General features: G+C 46.8%; 1 protein-coding gene across 15 annotated transcripts in view; it reads right to left on the bottom strand.

Moving 5' to 3' along the window:
• GRIN1 (glutamate ionotropic receptor NMDA type subunit 1) overlaps positions 1-21,957 on the bottom strand; it is a 75,191-nt gene that overhangs the window by 52,353 nt on the left and 881 nt on the right. For all 15 annotated transcript variants that reach the window (XR_005589917.1, XR_005589912.1, XR_005589914.1 and 12 more), the window contains exons 2-3: positions 5,826-5,960; positions 765-941 (exon numbers count right to left, since the gene is read on the bottom strand). Coding sequence is in view for 9 of the 15 variants with exons in the window: in XM_039506554.1 (XP_039362488.1) it covers positions 765-941; positions 5,826-5,960 (312 nt within the window). In the remaining 6 variants the exon portion in view is untranslated. The remainder of the gene's footprint in view (positions 1-764; positions 942-5,825; positions 5,961-21,957) is intronic.

The raw sequence follows: 21,957 nt of genomic DNA, 5'->3' as shown, positions 1-21,957 counted from the left end.
GTGCCTGCTCAGTTTTAATCGTAGGAACAGAGCTCTCCCTACTGGCTCAGGCTCCCACTATCCACAGATGACTCAGACATGCCCACGCTGAACGTAGCTATCTGCCCCCTGGCTTAACACTGAAAATAGGTGCAGTGCACCTCCTTCATAAAGCTGCTCTCAGAAGCCACAAACCCACTCTCGTTTACAGCCTGAGGCATGTCAGGAAAGCGTGTTTAGCATGTGCTTCAATGAAGATGGGTTAGGGCCTATGATAACAGCCAAAGGGCTGAGAGCTGTGTAGAGAGGGCGCTTTATAACTCTGCCCTTTCCCTCCTAAGCCACAAAGCAAGTGCCAATTAGCCAATTAAAAAGCTGTTCTTCTGGCTCTGTTTCATAATTAGCGTTGCCAAGTCTGCATTGTACCCTAGGGAAGCGTCAAAGGGGAGAGGTGCTTTTCCTAAGCTGTGCAATTGGTTCTCTCCCTGGGTGGGAATCGCCCGGGCGAAGTATTTGCAGAGCTCCAGGTTATTCTTCCCTTCATTTTGTAGTTGATTTACACGTGGGAGATTTCGACCATGGCAAAGCAAGTGAAATGAATAAAGTACAAAGTTCTGTCAGGTACTAGTCAGACACTGTTGATGCTTTAAGCATAATGTTAGCCATGTTACAATGGAAAGAAAAGGTGTTTTACATACAGAAATCTACATACATACAACAGCCTGAGACTTCTAGCTTTGTTGTTGTTCTTTAACAAAATTACATGACAATGTTTAGATACTGACCTTGGATTCTCTCTCTTCCAGCAGCGTCTCCAGCTTCTTCTGTGCAGCGCGACCCTCATGGTCATCACTGACTATTAGTATGATGTGATTCCAGTTGTACACTCGCATCATCTCAAACCAGACATTGGACTGGTGAGAGTACGGTGGGACAGTGCGCAGGAAGGACAGGTGGATGCTCTGCAAGGAACAACAAAGGATAAACAGAGACTTTTGCAGCTCATTCTTGCAGAGATAGGTCTCATTGACCAATCAGTTCCACAAGTACTGGGCAAGGAGCAGAAGTCTAGCAACACAGGAATTTCTGGTGACCCTGAAATATAGGTCTTTGGGTCTCAAATCTTTAATTGGCCTCTATAATCTGAAATTCCCTTTTTTTGGCTCTGATTTCTAGCTCTGATTTCAGACACTCTTGTTTTCTGGGGCTAGTCCAGTTCCTGGGGAGGTCGAATGTGCGGCCTATAAGAAGCAGAGCGGACCTTGTTATTCATTGTCAGTAACATTCAGTGTGCGCTTAGCCCTTTTTTCTGATTGTAGATTGTGACAGATGACAGCTTCTTCTAAGCAAGCACATTTATTTTTAAGGTAAAAGCATCACAAAGAAAAGATATAAAAACAGTAAAAGAACCTACACACATGTTAAGTGCTTACCAGTGTCACCTATCAGTTTTATTGGACTTAGTAGGTCAAGGTCTTTCAACCCTTCCACAGTGGTTGCCCTTCCCTCACCTTGGAAAGAAGGTCCTATCCTTTTGCTGGATCAGAAAGCAGGCCCAGAGTCAGTTTAAATGCAGGCTATTTATCCAAAAGTCCTTCTGCCTCACCCCTTCTGCTTTTAAAGCCATAATATCCTTTCCCCAAAGCAAAGAATACAGAATATCTAACAACACACCCTAAGCCAACACCCCAACCCTTACTGAGTCTACATGGAAATTTTTCTTGTACACACAGCAAAGGCCGTCACACCAGGAACTTGAACACAGATTAAACACCTGGGGAGCATTTGATGGGATTTCATGACATGGGGCTTAATTATTGTTTTAGGAGTCCCAGTGTCTCTCCAGTCAATGAATGACTACCACCTTCTGCTCCAACTGGCAATCCAGTGGATCTGCCCCTGAGAGGGTGCAGCAAGACATGTCTACAGTAGTTTGCTTGGAAAGCAGAAGGGGTGCTCAGACCCTATCAGTTAGTGCCAGACCTGCAAGGGACTGTGGAGCCAACATGCAAATAGGGTGGCTGACAGGGAACGGGGGATCCCTGCTGCCAGTATCCAAGAGGAATCATGTTATCTTCCCAGTATATGCAGACAAATTCCTGGAGAGAGTAGGGGTGAGACGGCCTCCTTCTCCAGGAGAAGGATGAGACCTACTGAAGTGAAGGGAAATCTATGACACCCACCCAAGGGTGGGAAATGCCCAAGAAATGTGTATGACAGCTACTTGGGAGACGTCAAAGGTAGCTCCAGCCAGGAAGAAGGGGAATGTCTTCCCACAGTCTATGACTGCCTGATGGTCTGTGAAAATGTATAAGACCCTGAGATGGGTGGAGGAAAAATTGCTGCACACCGTGACTCAGTATGTGAGGATCAAAAGTCCACCCTAGTGGAGTGGGGTATCAATATACTCCCCCCCAGATAAGCTGGGATTGTATGTAACCTTTCTAGGGGGAGCTGGGACACATATTGTGATGCCATGCAGTATCTTTGGGGTCCACTGCTTTAAATGAATGGTTCCTGTATGATTGTGTCCTATTCCATGCGGCAGGGCTGCACAGCTCCTCCAAGAACCACAAACAGTGGGTGGGAATTAAGGCAAATCAGCCATGTTGGAACCTCCAATATAGGCACCATTTCCTGCGGAGGCTCATGCATACTGGTTCAAACTGGATTTCCAGAGACCAACTGACAAAGAAAGGACTTTGTATAAATAGCTGGAGTGCAAACTGACCCAGACTCTTTGTTCTGATCCAATCAATGGCCAACAGCTCCTGTCCAAAAGGTGCCCCAATTCTCATAGAAGGGTTGGAAGGACTGAACCTACCAGGGTCCCTTGAGACTCTGGGATGATCTATGGTAAGCTTTTAGCCTGTGTATAGGAACCTTTATTGTTTTTACAAACATAGGAATAGCCATCTCAGACCAAAGGTCCATCTAGGCCAGTATCCTGTCTGATGACCGTAGCCAATACCAGGTGCTTCTGAGGGAATGAACAGAACAGGGAATCATCGCATGATCCATCCCGTCATCCACTCCCAGCTTCTGGCAAGCAAAGGCTAGGGACACCCAGAGCATGGGGTTGCATCCCTGACCATCCTGGCTAATAGCCATTGATGGACCTATCCTCCATGAACTTATCTAGTTATTTTTTTAACCCCATTATAGTTTTGAACTTCACAACATCCCTTGGCTACGAGTTCCATGGGTTGACTGTGCGTTTTGTGAAGAAATACTTCCTTTTGTTTGTGTTACACCCGCTGCCTATTAATTTGTTATGAGAAGGAGTAAATAACACTTTCTTATTCGCTTTCCCCACATCAGTCATGATTTTATAGACCTCTATCATATCCCTTCTTAGTCTTCTCTTTTCCAAGATCAAAATACCTCATCTTTTTAATCCCCCCTCATATAGAAGCTGTTCCATACCCTTAATCATTTTGTTGCTCTTCTTGGTACCTTTGCCAATTCTGATATATCTGTTATGAGATGGGGAGACCAGAACTGCACGCAATATTCAAGGTGGGGGAACACCATGGATTTATACAGTGGTATTATGCTATTTTCTGTCTTATTATTGATCCCTTTCCTAATGGTTCCTAACACTCTGTTAGCTTTTATGACTGCTGCCAAACATTGAGTGGATGTTTTCAGAGACCTATTCACAATGACTCCACGATCTCTTTCCTGAGTGGCAACAGCTAAATTAGACCCCATCATTTTGTATGCATAGTTGGGATTATGTTTTCCAATGTGCATTACTTTGCATTTAGTCCTGCTTTAAGCAGGCAGTTGGACTAGATGACCTCCTGAGGTGCCCTCAGATGTGAGTGTCAAGAGATATGCATTGAGTTTTTTGCTCTTTCATTTCATGTGAATCCATTGCTCCTCCCTGACTGAACTTTGGCTTCCTTTGGAATGTGGATGCAATGGCTATTTTTGCATTGACATTTGCATCAGCGAATGTTCACATTTTCTAGGCAAAAGCCATCAGCATATGAAATATGGACTCTTTTGAGCTTTGAAATCGACTCATTTTTACTCAATACATTTAGCACTGTTCTACCTGAAAATGGGTTCAGCTTCAGGTTTGTAATACCATGAGAATGTCACAGCCCTTCTGCAAGGACTCTGTGGAATGCCTTTGCTTTTACAAAAGAACTACATTGTACAAGGTCAGCCCTAAAGTGAGGAGTGTCTGATGAAGGAGCCACCCACCACACTGCCCTGCACATGGCCAAACGCATCAAATTCACCTCTCTGCAGAGGGCCAGCACAAAGTCCAGGCAAGGCACACTTACATCCTCAAAATAGGGGGTGTACCAGACATGAATGGCACCTAGTCCTTGCCTGGCCCTCTGCCGGGGGGTGAATCTCACCCCAAAGTGAATACACCTCTTCCTTTTCATGCTGTACTTTGGAACCTGACTTGCTGTTTCTTGGCTGCTGGGCAGGCTGGGTGTTATTTCAAACCAGAGGAGAACTAACATCACCGGTGTTAACCTCCAATCACACACAGACTGAACAAAACCAAACAACCCTGAAGACCGAAAGAGCTCCTGCCAAATGGATAGACAGTATTAGGGTCCTCCTCCATCTCTGCAGTTCCTCCAGCATCCAGGGACCACCCAGGAGGCTCCCGGCTGTCACTAGTCAGCAGTTCAGGAGCTAGTTCATGCATTTGATTTGGCTAAAGGGCTGTGAATCCAGCAGCCTGACAGAGAAACACGCAGAAATGATCCAGCGATATGTAGGTCAACATTGTGACATATCAAAACCAATGAATTCAGAGAGAGCCAGAATAGGAGAGAAAAAGTGAGAGTTATCAGATCAATCTGGAGAGGATAGATAGATAGATAGATAGATAGATAGATAGATAGATAGATAGATAGGGTGGATGGGGATAGATAGATAGATGGGGTGGATGGGGATAGATAGATAGATAGATAGATAGATAGATAGATAGATAGATAGATAGATAGATAGATAGATAGATAGATAGGGTGGATGGGGATAGATAGATAGATGGGGCGGATGGGGATAGATAGATAGATAGATAGATAGATAGACAGATAGATAGATAGATAGATAGATAGATGGGGTGGATGGGGATAGATAGATAGATAGATAGATAGATAGATAGATAGATAGATAGATAGATAGATAGATAGATAGATAGATAGATAGATAGATAGATAGATAGATAGATAGATAGATAGATAGATGGGGTGGATGGGGATAGATAGATAGATAGATAGATAGATAGATAGATAGATAGATGGGGTGGATGGGGATAGATAGATAGATAGATAGATAGATAGATAGATAGATAGATGGGGTGGATGGGGATCGATTGATAGATAGATAGATGGGGTGGATGGGGATAGATAGATAGATGGGGTGGATGGGGATAGATAGTTAGATAGATAGATAGATAGATAGATAGATAGATAGATAGATAGATAGATGGGGTGGATGGGGATAGATAGATAGATAGATAGATAGGATGGATGGGGATAGATAGATAGATGGGGTGGATGCGGATAGATAGATAGATAGATAGATAGATAGATAGATAGATAGATAGATAGATAGATGGTGGGGGGGTATGGGGATAGATAGATGGGGTGGATGGGGCTAGATAGATAGATATATAGATAGATAGATAGATAGATGGTGGGGGGGTATGGGGATAGATAGATGGGGTGGATGGGGCTAGATAGATAGATAGATAGATAGATAGATGTATTCTGGAGAAAGTAGTGCAGAAATCATTAGTCACTTCTGATGGACGTTCTTCATTTATATCACATGTATGAGATATGTACTAGGAAACATGCATCAGTTACCTTATCAGAATATATAGACATGCGTGTTGTCAGACCAATGACAGGAATCCTGTAGAAGCCAGCTGTGTATGATACAGGTGTTGGTGTTAGGTGATCATTTGGAGCAGGTGGGTGACTAACTAATATTGCATAGACCTGTAGGACACAGGATACATGATACAAACATTATTTCATAGAAGCAGAATGATCATGAAATGTGAATTTCCTTTTCTTTTCTGTACATTAAGTAGCCAAGTGCTAACCTGGTCACGGCATTCAAAGAACAGGAGATACAAATAATACAACAACACATAAGCAACACACGTCATGCTGTGGTTCGGTAGAGGGAGGAAGGTGTGTATGAAAAGGCTGCCTCTTTCCTTAGACTGAAGCCCTGGCCAGTCGGAAGAGATGGGTCTGTTTAGGGTTTCATCTTAATGGAAATGCTGCTTGGCTGCTTGGCAAGCTAAGCTAATAACTCTTGTGGATTACAGATTAAAGAGAAACATCTCTCTTACAGTCACACTCTGTAATGCGATTTATTTAACCACACATTTAATATCAGCTCTAATTCCTCTCTGAGGACCATTACAAACAAAGTGCTCAGCTGGGATTCTGCGAGAGCGAGCGAGGGAGAGACAGACGGAAAGGGAGAGGGAGTCACAACCCAGAACAACAAAAGAAGGGCACACAGCTCAAAAAGCAAAGGGACGGGACGGGAGGCATACGGGAGACTCCTCAGCACTCAGGTAAGGACATGAAGAAACGTGGATAAAAATGTGTCTTAGCTACTTTCTTTTCTCTCAGCAAAGCAGGGTTGATGTGATGGCCAGTCTGACGATATCACTTGTTCAGCCCCACGACTGTACCTAGCACTTGACGACCTGGAGGCCGGCTCCCCAGCTGGTGTACATGAGTGTAACTGCACTGAAGTCAATGGAGTGAGACCAGTTTGCACCAGCTGAGGATCTAGTCCATATGGTGAAGCACATTTTCACATTCGCTGCCCCAAAGCATCTACAGCAGTGGTCCCCAGACTTTGTACCTTGTGCCCCCCTTGCCCCTGTCTGCACCCCCCTGCTCCCCAGAACCGTGGCCAGAAGTGGGGCCATGGCTCTGGGAGGGGGGGACTGTCCAGCGGTAAGGGGGCCAAGGCTGGGGCTATCACTGGAGGCTGGGGGTGGGAGTCTGGCCGAGGCCGGCAGCCAGTGCCCCGGGCGTGGGGACGGCAGCCGCGGCCGGGAGCACAGCCCCAGGAATGGGGCTGGCAGCCAGATCACCAGACGTGGGGCTGGCAGCTGGGACCTGGGGTGCGGGGCTGGCAGCTGGGCCTGGGGTGGCACCCCCTCCCCACCCTCCGTAGGGGTTGGCCTGGGCCCCAGCCGTGCCCCCCACAAAGTTCCTCCATTCCTCCCTAAGGGGGCGTGCCCCATGGATTGAGGATTTACAGTCTGATGGACAGCAGCATGCGTAGACATACCCAAGCCACCTTTGATCGCCTTCTGCCTGGAAGAAATAGGTTTTTAGATAGGGTTTAGGGAAAGCAAGTGCACCTGCCAGAAACAGGGAGACTCTCGGGGGCAGCATGTTGGAAGGAGTGGAAGGAAGAGAGGAAGAAGGAATGAAGCCAGAGTATTGCGAGGAGCACAGGGTCTGAGCAGGGGAAGGAAAGCAGAGATGGGGCTGTAGGGCTGACAGGTGAGAGTGAGGAATTGACGCTGACAGTAGTCAGGGGAGAGGGTTTGCTGGCTGGAGCTGGATGAGGGCGATGACATTAGCAGGCATTTTGGCTGGACTGGTAGGAGAAGCAGGAGCACAGTCTAGAGTGGCAATGGTCAAGGCAAAAGGCCATCAAGATGTGGTCCTAGCGGAGAAAGAGTCTGGGAAGGAAGTGCTGCGGCTGCGTTAAAGAGGGTCCAGCAGCAGGACACAGGGGGAGACAGGATGTCGGGGGAGATGCCGAGGAAGAGGAGAGCCAGATTAAAGCCTGGGAGTCGGGAGGGACAGTGGAATTGTTAATGGGGATAGAGAAGTGAGGATGGTAGAGGGGGTGGGAGGGAGGGAAGACAAGAGAAGCTGCTCAGATGGGGGGGAATGGGTGGCCGGGAGGAGGAGAGTTGTCACCAAGAGAGATGGAAAGAGGAGGGATTAAAGGCAGAACCTCGTGGCACAGAGGGGAGAATGAGGAGCTGAGGCAAGTTGGACGAGGGCAAAGTTGTGGAACAGCGGCCAGAGCATCCTCAGCTCCAGCCGGCCGCAATGGGAGCTGAGAGCAGCTAGCGCTGTACCTGGTCCCGCCCCAGGAGATGGGGAAAGCAGAGCGGGAGGGAGCAACTGACAGAGCTGAAAGCTGCACAGGCCAAGGAGGAAACGGGGAAGGACGCTGCCCTTCGACACAGTTGGGAAGGGCCAGGGAGGAGTCAGAGGAATAGGGAGGCCGGCAGCTGCTCATGTTGGGCAGTTCAAGCGCTGGGATATCTCAGGGTCTGTCTGCACTGCAGTAAACCACCCATGGCTGGTATGTGACAGGTGACCATTGGCGCCGTTTTTACGAGTTGCCGGGGGGGCTCCACCCATAGAATCATAGACTATCAGGCTTGGAAGGGACCTCAGGAGGTATCTAGTCCAACCCCCTGCTCAAAGCAGGACCAAACCCAACTAAATCATCCCAGCCAGGGCTTTGCCAAGCCTGACCTTAAAAACCTCTAAGGAAGGAGATTCCACCACCTCCCTAGGTAACCCATTCCAGTGCTTCACCACCCTCCTAGTGAAAAAGTTTTTCCTAATATCCAACCTAGACTTCCCCCACTGCAACTTGAGACCATTACTCCTTGTTCTGTCCTCTTCTACCACTGAGAACAGTCTAGATCCATCCTCTTTGGAACCCCCTTTCAGGTAGTTGAAAGCAGCTATCAAATCCCCCCTCATTCTTCTCTTCTGCAGACTAAACAATCCCAGTTCCCTCAGCCTCTCCTCATAAGTCATGTGCTCCAGACCCCTAATCATTTTTGTTGCCCTCCGCTGGACTCTCTCCAATTTATCCACATCCTTCTTGTAGTGTGGGGCCCAAAACTGGACACAGTACTCCAAATGAGGCCTCACCAGTGCTGAGTAGAGGGGAATGATCACATCCCTCGATCTGCTGGCAATGCCCCTACTTATACAACCCAAAATGCCATTAGCCTTCTTGGCAACAAGGGCACACTGCTGACTCATATTCAGCTTTTCGTCCACCGTAACCCCTAGGTCCTTTTCTGCAGAACTGCTGCCCAGCCATTCGGTCCCCAGGCTCTGCCCCCACTCCACCCCTTCCCCAAGTCCCCACCTCTGCCCCACCCTGTTCTGAACCCCTCCCCTGAGCACGCCCCACCCTCCCGCATGCTGCTGAATTCTGAGCACAGCGGGCGGGAGAGGCCAGGAGGGAGGGGGAGAAGCTGATCGGGGGGGCTGCTGGTGGGTGCTCAGGGGCTGTGGGGGCCTATGCAGCTGACTGGCTCATGGGGCTCGGGCTGTGGGGCTATAACATTGCAGTGTAGACGTTTGGGCTTGGGCTGGAGCCTGGTCTCTGGGACCCAACCCCCGGGCCCGAAGCCTGTCCACGTGACCTCAGCAGATTCAATAGGGAGATGCTGTGCATTATTCATGGCAGCTGCTAACATCAAATGGCCATTTTGCAAAAAATTATTTCCAAAATTCTTCTCTGACACTCTGAAATTCTGCTCATGCTTAAGGTCAAAGAATAAGAAAATTAAAGTTGCTAAAGGTATCCTGTGCCAAGGCATAACCCCCCCATAAGTGAATACCGCCCGTTCTGTGGTATGCTGGTCCGAATAACCCACAGCTCTGGCATTTCTAAAGGGTGAGGAATATCACTGGGTCACATCTGTGACAAGTTGACTATGAAGCTTTATTAACAGTTATTAAAAGGCATCACTGGACAGTGTGATTCAGCACAGGGCTGGGAATGCAGCACACTCTTACTGGATATTCACGAGTCAAAAAATCTCCATTGTTTAAAATGAGCAAAAGTTGTCTCAGGGCAACCTGGGTGCAGAGGGCCAGACCAGGAGCACACACCTCTTAGCCCCACCTACAACCTCAAATAGGGCTTACGTGAGAATTAAAGGTGCATAGGTCTTTTGGTAGCCCTCTGCACAAGTGTGAAATTACCTACTAACACATGTGATCAGGGAAATGATGAAACGATGCTGTCAGTGCACACGATATACTGTCCTGCAGTATACGCTGCTTCTCCACTTGTAAGGTAACTCCCTTCTCTTCATGTGCCAGTATATTTATGCCTGTATCTGTAATTTTCACTCCATGCATCTGAAGAAGTGGGTTTTTTACTCACAAAAGCTTATGCCCAAATAAATCTGTTAGTCTTTAAGGTGCCACCAGACTCCTCGTTTTTGTGGATACAGACTAACACGGCTACTCCCTGATACTTGTCCTGCAGTACTGCATGCTATTTATGTCTGCCCCATGTGGCAAGATTAATAAATTCCATCTTTTCAATTGATATTTAGCTATCATAGATAGATAGATAGATAGATAGATAGATAGAATGAAAATGGGTGAGAGAGACAAGATTTCAAGCTACACAGAGCTCTTCTTCGTATCTGGGAAAGGTAATCAGAGTGTCACAGCTAAATATGAGCTGAAACAGACTGTTAAGCATAAGGAGTTAACACGTGTTGCAAGAGACCATTCATAGACAGCTGCAGCGGCACAGGAGCCAGCAAACAGAGCTGTAAACAGAGAAGTCTGAATGGGAGTTTACAGGTGAAGTTTGGGGGAAGACTAAGAGAGGGAGGCAGAGGAACACACAGGCTACTGAAGGGAGTGTGCGGTGTCCTAACTGTGTCTTGGTGCTTGTTGGGGGTTTGTTTTGCTGTGGGTGGTGGTGTTTTGGGTTGGTTTGTGTTTCCCAGATTTACAGGCTTTAGGTGGGAAGCCTATGATAGATACAGAGGCAGCAGTTTTAGTGACCCAAGCAGCGGAAGACACAATGAGGATGACTGGATGTGGAAGCTGCGGCATGTAGATGATCCTGGAGGGGGTACCTGAAAAGAGTTTTGTCTGCATGAAGTGCCTCCTGATAGAGCTGATGGAAGAAAAGATCCGAGGACTGGAGATGCAGGTGGAAACTCTGGTCGAGTTTAGAAGGGGGTTCGAGCAGATGGTGGCGCAAAGACATGAGGAGACCGAAGGGAAAAGCTCAGACTTGCAGATGGAAGCAGGACCAAAGAATTCTGAGGGGAGACTGCTGGGTGAGGAAAGTGGACGATGGAAGCATGTGACTAAGCGAACCAGGCAGAGGAAAAGACAGGCCAGTGAAGGAGAAACAGAGCTCAGGAACAGGTTTGCAGAGTTGGAAAATGAAGAAGGGGCACAGCAGGTGGTCGCTGAAGGTGGGAGGGCAAGGAAGAAGAGAAGAGCAGCTAGCCCTATAGGAAGAGAAGAGTCAATGGAGACAACACCAAACATGAGCCCCAGGAGGATATGGGAAGGGTTGCAGAGGATTGCAAGGGTGAATAGGAATCGAGAGGACTTGCAGCCAGAGGGAGCAGGGGATAGACCGGAGAATCACACCATCACCAGGAAAAGGCAGGTCTATGTGATTGGGGACTCCTTACTGAGAAGAATAGACAGGCCTGTAACCAGAGCTGATCCGGAGAACAGAAGGGTGTGCTGTCTGCTGGGTGCTAAGATACGGGATGTGGACCTGAGGCTGAAAAGGATCCTAACGGAAGCGGGAAAGAATCCGTTGATTGTCCTTCATGTGGGAACGAATGATACGGCTAGATTCTCACTGGAACGTATCAAGGGAGACTATGCCAGACTGGGGAAGACATTTAAGGAAATCGAGGCTCAGGTGATCTTCAGTGGGATTCTGCCTGTTCCTAGAGAAGGGAAACAAAGGTGTGACAAGATTATGGCGATTAACAGATGGCTCAGGCAGTGGTGCTATAAGGAGGGCTTCGGGATGTATGGCCACTGGGAGGCATTCATGGACAGAGGACTGTTCTCTCGGGATGGACTTCATCTGAGTAGGGAGGCAAATAGACTTTTAGGATGGAGGCTGGCACAACTGATTAGGAGAGATTTAAACTAGGAATTGTGGTTGGGAGATGTCCAGGTAATCTCCATGCCAGATTTTAACATTGAGAGGGAAGAAAATGACGCAAGAAAAGATACTGCAATGGGTAAAAGAAAGGACATATGGAGGAGAATACTGTAGATACAATTCTAATAGGTGATACTGGCAGTAGACCGTCTGGGCCTAATTGGGTAAAGAATGTGAGTGAAGCCAAACAGCAAGAATTAAGATGTTTGTACACCAATGCGAGGAGCCTAGGTAACAAAATGGAGGAACTAGAGTTACTGGTGCAGGAAGTGAAACCGGATATTATAGGGATTACAGAAACATGGTGGAATAGTAGTCATGACTGGAGTACAGGTATTGAAGGCTATGTGCTGTTTAGGAAAGACAGAAATAAAGGCAAAGGTGGTGGAGTAGCATTGTATGTCAATGATGAGGTTAACTGTAAAGAAATAAAAAGGATGGAATGGATAAGACAGAGTCTGTCTGGGAAAAAATCACATTGGGGAAGAAAGCTACTAGAGCCTCCCCTGAGATAGTGCTTGGGGTGTGCTACAGACCGCCAGGATCCGATTTGGATATGGATAGAGACCTCTTTAATGTTTCTAATGAAGTAAATACTAATGGGAATTGTGTGATGATGGGAGACTTTAACTTCCCAGATATAGACTGGAGGACAAGTGCTAGTAATAATAATAGGGCTCAGATTTTCCTAGATGCGATAGCTGATGGATTCCTTCACCAAGTAGTTGCTGAACCAACAAGAGGGGATGCCATTTTAGATTTGGTTTTGGTGAGTAGTGAGGACCTCATAGAAGAAATGGTTGTAGGGGACAACCTTGGTTCAAGTGATCATGTGCTAATAAACAAAAATAGATCTGTGACTAGGGTTTTTTATTTCAAAAGGGCTAACTTTAAAGAATTAAGGAAATTAGTTAGGGAAGTGGATTGGACTGAAGAACTTGTGGATCTAAAGGCAGAGGAGGCCTGGAATTACTTCAAGTCAAAGCTGCAGAAACTATCAGAAGCCTGCATCCCAAGAAAGGGGAAAAAATCATAGGCAGGAGTTGTAGACCAAGCTGGATGAGCAAGCATCTCAGAGAGGTGATTAAGAAAAAGCAGAAAGCCTACAAGGAGTGGAAGATGGGCAGGATTAGCAAGGAAAGCTACCTTATTGAGGTCAGAACATGTAGGGATGAAGTGAGAAAGGCTAAGAGCCATGTAGAGTTGGACCTTGCAAAGGGAATTAAAACCAATAGTAAAAGGTTATATAGCCATATAAAAAAACAAAGAAAGAAGAAGTGGGACCACTAAACACTGAGGATGGAATGGAAGTTAAGGATAATCTAGGCATGGCCCAATATCTAAACAAATACTTTGCCTCAGTTTTTAATGAGGCTAATGAGGAGCTTAGGGATAATGGTAGGATGACAAATAGGAATGAGGATATGGAGGTAGATATTACCACGTCCGAGGTAGAAGCCAAACTTAAACAGCTTAATGGGACGAAATCAGAGGACCCAGATAATCTTCATCCAAGAATATTAAAGGAACTGGCACATGAAATTGCAAGCCCATTAACAAGAATTTTTAATGAATCTGTAAACTAGGGGGTTGTACCATATGACTGGAGAATTGCTAACATAGTTCCTATCTTTAAGAAAGGGAAAAAACGTGGTTCGGGCAACTACAGGCCTGTCAGTTTGACATCTGTAGCATGCAAGGTATTGGAAAAAATGTTGAAGGAAGAAGTAGTCAAGGACATTGAGATCAATGGTAATTGGGACAAAATACAACATGGTTTTACAAAAGGTAAATCGTGCCAAACCAACCTGATCTCCTTCTTTGAGAAGGTAACAGATTTTTTTAGACAAAGGAAACACAGTGGATCTAATTTACCTCGATTTCAGTTAGGCATTTGATACGGTTCCACATGGGGAATTATTAGCTAAATTGGAAAAGATGGGGATCAATATGAAACTTGAAGAAAGGTGGATAAGGAACTGGTTAAAATGGAGACTACAATGGGTCATACTGAAAGGTGAATTGTCAGGCTGGAGGGAGGTTACTAGTGGAGTTCCTCAGGGATTGGTTTTCGGACCAATCTTATTTAATCTTTTTATACTGATCTTGGCACAAAAAGTGGGAATGTGTTAATAAAGTTTGCGGATGACACAAAGCTGGGAGGTATTGCCAATACAGAGAAGGACCGGGATATCATACAGGAAGATCTGGATGACCTTGTAAACTGGAGTAATAGTAATAGAATGAAATTTAATAGTGAAAAGTGCAAGGTCCTGCATTTAGGGATTAATAACAAGAACTATTGTTATAAGCTGGGGAGGCATCCGTTGGAAGTAACAGAGGAGGAGAAGGACCTCGGAGTATTGGTTGATCACAGGATAACTATGAGCCACCAATGTGATATGGCCATGAAAAAAGCTAATGTGGTCTTGGGATGCATCAGGTGAGGTATTTCCAGTAGAGATAAGGAGGTGTTAGTACCATTATACAAGGCACCGGTGAGACCACATCTGGAATACTGTGGGCAGTTCTGGTCTCCCATGTTTAAGAAGGATGAATTCAAACTGGAACAGGTACAGAGAAAGGCTACTAGGATGATCCGAGGAATGGAAAACCTGTCTTATGAAAGGAGACTCAAAGAGCTTGGCTTGTTTAGCCTAACCAAAAGAAGGCTGAGAGGAGATATGATTGCTCTCTATAAATATATCAGAGGAATAAATACCAGGGAGGGAGAGGAATTATTTAAGCTCAGTACCAATATGGACACAAGAATAAATGGATATAAACTGACCATCAGGAAGTTTAGACTTGAAATTAGGCGAAGGTTTCTAACCATCAGAGGAGTGAAGTTCTGGAACCGCCTTCCAAGGGGAGTAGTGGGGGCAAAAGACATATCTGGCTTCAAGACTAAGCTTGATAAGTTTCTGGAGGGAGTGGTATAATGGGATAGCCTAATTTTGGCAATTAATTCATCTTTGACTACTAGCAGTAAATATGCCCAATGGCTTGTGCTGGGATGTTAGATGGGGTGGGATCTGGGTTACTACAGAGAATTCTTTCCTGGGTGTCTGGCTAGTGAGTCTTGCCCACATGCTCAGGGTTTAGCTGATCACCATATTTGGGGTCGGGAAGGAATTTTCCTCCAAGGAAGATTGGCAGAGGCCCTGGAGATTTTTCGCATTCCTCTGCAGCGTGGGGCACGGGTCACTTGCTGGAAGATTCTCTGAACCTTGAAGTCATTAAACCATGATTTGAGGACTTCAATGGCTCAGACACAGGTTTGATACAGGAGTGGGTGGGTGAGATTCTGTGGCCTGCATTGTGCAGGAGGTCAGATTAGATGATCATAATGGTCCCTTCTGACCTTAAAGTCTATGATTCTATGATTCTAAGATGAAGTGGACAATTGTCACCTCTGTAGTCATAGGACAAAGGAGGGTTGGGGGATTACATATTGTTGTAATGAGACATAAAACTAGCATTGCTACTGAGCCCATTTTTAAGGCCAGGTTTATCTACGCACAGTGCTGCAGCCTAGCCGTATCAGTACAGCTGTGCCACTGCAGCACATGTGGTGATGACACTCTATGCAGATAGGAGAGAGCTCTCCCGTTGGCATAAAAAACCCACCTCCATGAGCGGCATAAACTCTGTGGCGGGAGAAGCTCTCCTGCCAACATAGCGCTGTGCACATGAACTCTTATGTCGGTGTAACTTATGTCACTCGGGGGGGGGCAATATTCACACCCCAAGCGACATAAGTTTTGCTGACATAGGCTGTAGTGTAGATATAGCCTCAGTGTCTAGCAAAGTTATGAATTTAAGCTCTCAGGCTTGTCTTTTGAAGGTGTTGTTCAGGGTTTCCTTTTTGAGGATGAGGACTGAAAAGTCGGATATGGAGGGATCGCTCTGTGAAAAGTGTTCACCCATGAGTGACAGGGTGTTTTTATCTCTTATCATTATTCTGTGTGAGTTCATTCGAGAGCACAGGGATTGTCTGGTTTCACCCTCCCAGCTGTTGTTGGTGCCTTTGATGCACTGGATGAGGCACACCACATGTGATAGGCATGTGTAGCACTCATGGTTCTTGAAAGGTGTCTTGTGGGAGGTGTTGATCATTATAGCAGTGGAGATGTGGCTGCAGGTTTTGCATCTGTTGTTCTGGCATCTGGTGCTGCTTTGAGTTGGTCTGTCCTGACATGCAGAGAGGTTGCTTCTGATGATGAGCTTGGTGAGGTTGGGGCATTTTTTGAAGGCCAGAAGAAGGGGTTCAGGAAAGATTTTGTTCAGGATGGGGTCCCCATCAAGTATGGGTTTTAATTGCTTGATGATACCTCAGATGGGTTCCAGTGTGGGGCGATAGGTGACAACTAGGGGTGTGCAGTTGATGGAGGTTTTTCTTCTTCTCTGTATTAAAGCAGGTTCTCTTGGAATATTTGGGTGGCCCATTCCATGATGTGATCTACTTCTCTGGTAGAGTCCTTGTTTGGCAAAGGGTGGTTTTAAGTGTATTAAGATGTCTATCGCAGACTTTCTCCTCAGAGCATATTCTGTGTATCTGAGTTCCTGGCTATAGAGAACAGATTTCTTGGTGTGTTTGAGGTGGTGATGGTAGGTGTGGTGATAGTTTCTTGAAAATAGTTGTCTGTAGGGTATCATTGTTGAAGCTGACCATGATGTCTAGGAAGTTGATGCTGGTGTGGGAGTGCTCTAGAGAGAGTTTGATGGATGGGTGGTAGTTGTTGAAGTTGTGGTGAAAATTTATGAAGGAGTTTAGGTCATAAGGATGAATATATCATTGATGGATCTCAGGTATACCATTGGTTTAGCGCTGCATTTTTCCAAAAATTCTTCCTCAAGGTGAACCATGAAGAAGGTGACATATTGGGGAGCCATTCTTGTACCAATGGCTGTTCTCATGGTTTGGAAAAAGTGTTGTTGAATGTAAAGTTGTTATAGGTGAGGATGTAATGGATGAGTTTGCCAATGTGTTTCAGGTGGATTTCTGAGTGTTGTCCGTAGTTCTGTAGATATTTAAGGCAGGCAGCGATGCGTCACGGTGAGGGATGTTGGTGTATAGGGAGATGACATCCATGATGGCAAGGATGCTGTTCTGAGGGAGGTTGTTCTGAGGGAGGTTGTTAATATTTCAGAGTTTCTTGAGGAAATTGGTTGTGACCTGGAGGAAACTGGCCCTCTGTGCGGTGAGTCTAAGGACAGTTTCTATAAGTCCTGATATTCCTTCAGTAAGAGTGCTGTGGTCAAGTATGATGGGCTGCCTGGGTTCCCTTGTTTGCATGTCTTGGGAAACATGTAGAAGGTCCCTGGGGTGGCTTCATGGGGGATGAGGTTATAGAGTTTCTCTTGTTTAGGGAAGGATTTGATTATATTGTTAAATTTCTATGTGAATTGTGGTGGGAGGGTCGTCTTTGAGTTCTTTGTAGTAGGTGGTGCCAGAGAATTGTTGGTTGGCCTCATTGATATTCTCAGTGGTGGCAGATGACAGAACAAGGAGTAATGGTCTCAAGTTGCAGTGGGGGAGGTCTAGGTTGGATATTAGGAAACACTATTTCACTAGGAGGGTGGTGAAGCACTGGAATGAGTTACCTAGGGAGGTGGTGGAATCTCCATCCTTAGAGGTTTTTAAGGCCTGGCTTAACAAAGCCCTGGGTGAGATGATTTAGTTGGGGTTGGTCCTGCTCTGAGAAGGGGGTTGGACTAGATACCTCCTGAGGTCCCTTCCAACCCTGATATTCTATGATTCTATGTAGTCATCATGGCTGAGGATGACAATGGCACCGCCTTTGTCTGCTGATTTGATCCCTATCTGGGGTTGGATTTCAGGAACTAGATAGATAGATAGATAGATAGATAGATAGATAGATAGATATTTTAAAGAACCTCAGATCCCTACTTGCATTCTAGATTACCCTCAAAACTGTGCCCTTTGCCTGATTAGTACACATGAAAACAGCCCCTTTGCTGTTCTAATGAGCTATCTGCATAAATTGTTATGGACGGAAGTACCTTTTTCAGTGATGCAGCTATGTAAATTGCTCGTGGTACAATCCAATGGTGCATGAACATTATCCTTTCTGCTGGTTTCTCCTTGCTTCTTTTGAATACGTCTTCTGTACATTTCTCTGACTTTCTTGGCCTCCAGATATTTCCATAGTATTTGTGTGGAAAATTGGGCCATATCCAATTACTATTTGAACTAAATAGATCAGCTACTCTTCCCTCTGCTTCATTCACTCCATCCCCCTCCCCACCTTCCCCCTCCCTCTGCATATCCACCAGAGACCTATGGGAGTACCTATGCTTAATTTTAAAAGTTTAAAATGTCCAGGATATTATCTCTCTGTGTGTATATGTGTTCGTGTGTGTACATGTGTGTGTATGTATATACACATGTATGTGCAGGAATATGTTTGTGTATAGATGTGCATGTGTGTACATATGTTTGTGAAAAGTCTGTGGGTTGTTTAGGCAGAGAACCCAAGAGCCCCCCAAAATGTGAAGAAAATGGAACAATTCTGCAAAAATGAGCATTCAAAAAAATGTCCTTTGCAGAAGTTAGAACATATTTTACCTGAAGAAATAGATAGCAAATGTAATTGTGCCCTGCAGAGTTATTGTGCCAAAGGGATCTTAGTTCTGCTTTAACAGCCAGCCTCAATCCAGCCTTAACTACGGTGTTGGTACAGATGCCTCCTCAGTCTATGCAGCGCTCAGAGCCTTGCAGGCTGGGAGGAGCTTTATTTATTTTGATGTTATTACCAGCTATTCTACGTTTCCTTTGTAAATTAAGAGAGGAACATGCAGACCCCCTCCACCCGCCCCTTCAGTTATGGACAAGCAAGAGGGCGCTTGTCTTTTGCAGCAATTAGAGACCAAGTGACAGCTGCAGAAGGGGAATTCCATGCCCTGTATTCAGCAAATAATAACGAAAATCTCAGTAACTGACGTTCTGGAGGTTAAATCCTTAATCTGCTCAGTTTCAAACTAGGGACAAATAAAGAGCCTCCTATTAAATGCCCTAAATATAAGCACAGCTCCCTCTGTCCCTGCATTATGCGGCAGTAGCGGGAGCAATCCAGGCGTCCCTGGGCTGGATGAGGCATTGGCATTTGCCATGTCAGATAGCCCTGCCTGGCCTTTGGGAGATGGTGCAGTGGGATTCACAGGAGCAGGGGGGCGGAGAATGGAAAAATCCATTATTTGCGCAGCTCTTAATGTGAGTCAAGTGTGAACAATATGGAGCCCCAGAGGGTGTGACAGACTCAGCCAGCTTCCAAAGCCAGCCTCTCCGTGTAGACTTCCAGTGTGGGGAGGAAGGGGAGCTAAGCAAGAAAGTATACTGGTGTGTGTGTGAGCACGCGCATGTGTAAAAACTTTCTAACGCTGAGGGTAGGTAAGCTCTGGAATAAGCTTCCAAGGGAGGTTGTGGAATCCCCGTCATTGGGGGGTTTAAGAACAAACACATCTGGGATGGTCGAGGTTTACTTGGTCCTGACTCAGCACAGGGGGCTGGACTCGATGACCTCTCAAGGTCCCTTCCAGCCTGACATTTCTCTGATTCTATGAGTGTTGCCAGTATGTGCATCAGCGAGTGTGACGGTGCGTGTTTGGCAGAGAGATGTTTTAAAGGATTGATGGGTGGGATTTAATTAAATGCTTTCTTAATGCTGAAGGTTTATAGTGCCAGGCAGACAGCTTAAAGCACTTCTGTTTTGCAATGATGCCAGGTCCTGTGTGTTGAGAATTGGTTTGTTTAATGTGTTATTTATGAGGGTCAGATATTTGAAAAAATCCTGTAGCTTTAATACCGGGCATGGGAGCAGGGTGTGTTGAAATGTGCATGTGTGTGTGCATGTGAGTACCATGTGGGAGAGGGTCTAAATGCTCTTATATAAAAAGCTGCAATGCAGTCAGATAAAGCTTCATTGGAATTCAGCGAGGCAGCAGCGTGTGGGGGAGGGGAGATCATGTCACACAAAATGAGGCCACCCGGAGCCATGTATGAGCACCGAGGCTCCACTTGGACATGGAGAGCGGCTGTCCCTGCCTGTGCCAGGGCCCTGCCTGGGTTTCGCACAGTCTCTGACACAAGAACACCCGGCACAGATTGCTGGAGCACCGTTAGAATCACCATATTTAAAAATCAAGCAAACACAGGGCCTCCCCCTCTGCCCCCCCCAGCCCTGCAGTGGTTCATTTCTCCCCCAACATGGTGCAAATACTTCACTTATATGTTATGTTTCCTTTGATTGAATGGCAACGAAGGTCACAGTCAGTGTTTGCATTTTAAAATAAAGTCAAAAGATGGGTCAAACTGTTACCCATAGATGTATCCAGAAGTATATTCATGCTGGTAACAAAAAGAAAGGGCTGGGGCATTAGTCAGTTTCCATATGAGATTCTCATAGCATCCTCTCCCATTTCAGCACCATTTCATTATCCGTGTGGCTCTACTCATATTTATTTGCCAGATATATTCATGTTTTCATTTCTGAAGAAAATGTTTTGCATTTATTTCTCTTTAAGTAAAACTTTGCCTGAATGTATCTCTGCATATAGCAAATCCACCCACCGCAAGAGAGAATATTAAGCGTCTCCATAGAAGATAGGAAAAAAATAGACAACTCTAGTTGGTGTTTTCGTTACCTACCTCTGAGGTTTTCCATAAAGGATGGTAAAAAGCATCCGAATTATTCCGGATGTTGGAGATTTATCTATTGGTATGAACTGACTGCACCTACAGCACATACACCACCCACACACAGATTGTACACACACAGACATACAAACACACACTACACACAGGGAGACACGCAAACACCCACACCTATCCTGTACACACACAAAACATACAAACACACACACTGTACTCACAGACATACAAACGCCCACTCACACACTGTACACACACAAAGAAGAGAGACACACACTGTACACACACAGACATACAAACATACACACCGCACACACACAAAGGCATACAAACAGTCCACACGCACCCCGACATACAAACACACACATACACTGTACACATACACACAAGCACACACTGCACATCACTCACACAGACATCAACCCTTCCCAACAGGTCCACCGCCAACCTTAACATGCAGACATCACCCCCAGCCCCCGCATGCACTGGAGAGAACGCAAGGTCTGGTTGTCTGTGTTAACACATGATTTGCTTGGGCTATGGGATGAACTCTTGGTGTTTGGTGGCCTGTCCTTGCCCTGAACAGTGAAATAAAGCACTGGCAATGAGCTGACTGGGGGCTGCAGGGGGAGATGGCTGGAGGGGGGAGCGGATGGGGCTGGGGGGGGAGATGGCTGGGGGGGAGCGACAGGGGGATGTGGGGGGAGATGGCTGGAGCGGGGAGCGATGGGACTGCAGGGGAAGATGGCTGGAGGGGGCAGCAGACAGGGGCTGCGGGGGAGATGGCTGGAGGGGGAGCGGATGGGGCGCTGCAGGGGAGATGGCTGGAGGGCAGCAGACAGGGGCTGTGGGGAGCAGACAGGGCTGCGGGAGATGGCTGGAGGGGCAGCAAATGGGGACTGTGGGGAGCAGACTGGGCTCCAGAGGAGATGGCTGGAAGGGGAGCAGATGGGGGCTGTGGGGGAGATGGCTGGAGGGGGAGCAGATGGGGCTGAGGGGAGCAGATGGGGGCTGCGGGGAGATGGCTGGAGGGGGCGGATGGGGGCTGTGAGGGGAGATGGCCCGGAGGGGGGAGCAGATGGGGCTCCAGGGAGAGATGGCTGGAGGTGGGAGCGGACGGGGCTGCAGGGGCGATGGCTGGAGGGGGAGCGGATGGGGCTGAGGGGAGCAGATGAGGGCTGAGGGGGAAATGGCTGGAGGGGGAGCAGATGGGGCTGAGGGGAGATGGCTGGAGGGGGAGGAGGGGCTGTGGGGAGCGGACGGGGCCCGGGGCGATGGCTGCAGGGGAGCGGAGGGGCTGTGGGGAGCGGACGGGGCTCCGGGGGCGATGGCTGCAGGGGAGCGGACGG

This window comes from Mauremys reevesii, linkage group 19, assembly GCF_016161935.1.
Source record: "Mauremys reevesii isolate NIE-2019 linkage group 19, ASM1616193v1, whole genome shotgun sequence".
Lineage (NCBI taxonomy): Eukaryota > Metazoa > Chordata > Testudines > Geoemydidae > Mauremys > Mauremys reevesii.
This window is presented reverse-complemented; position numbering and strand designations above follow the sequence as displayed.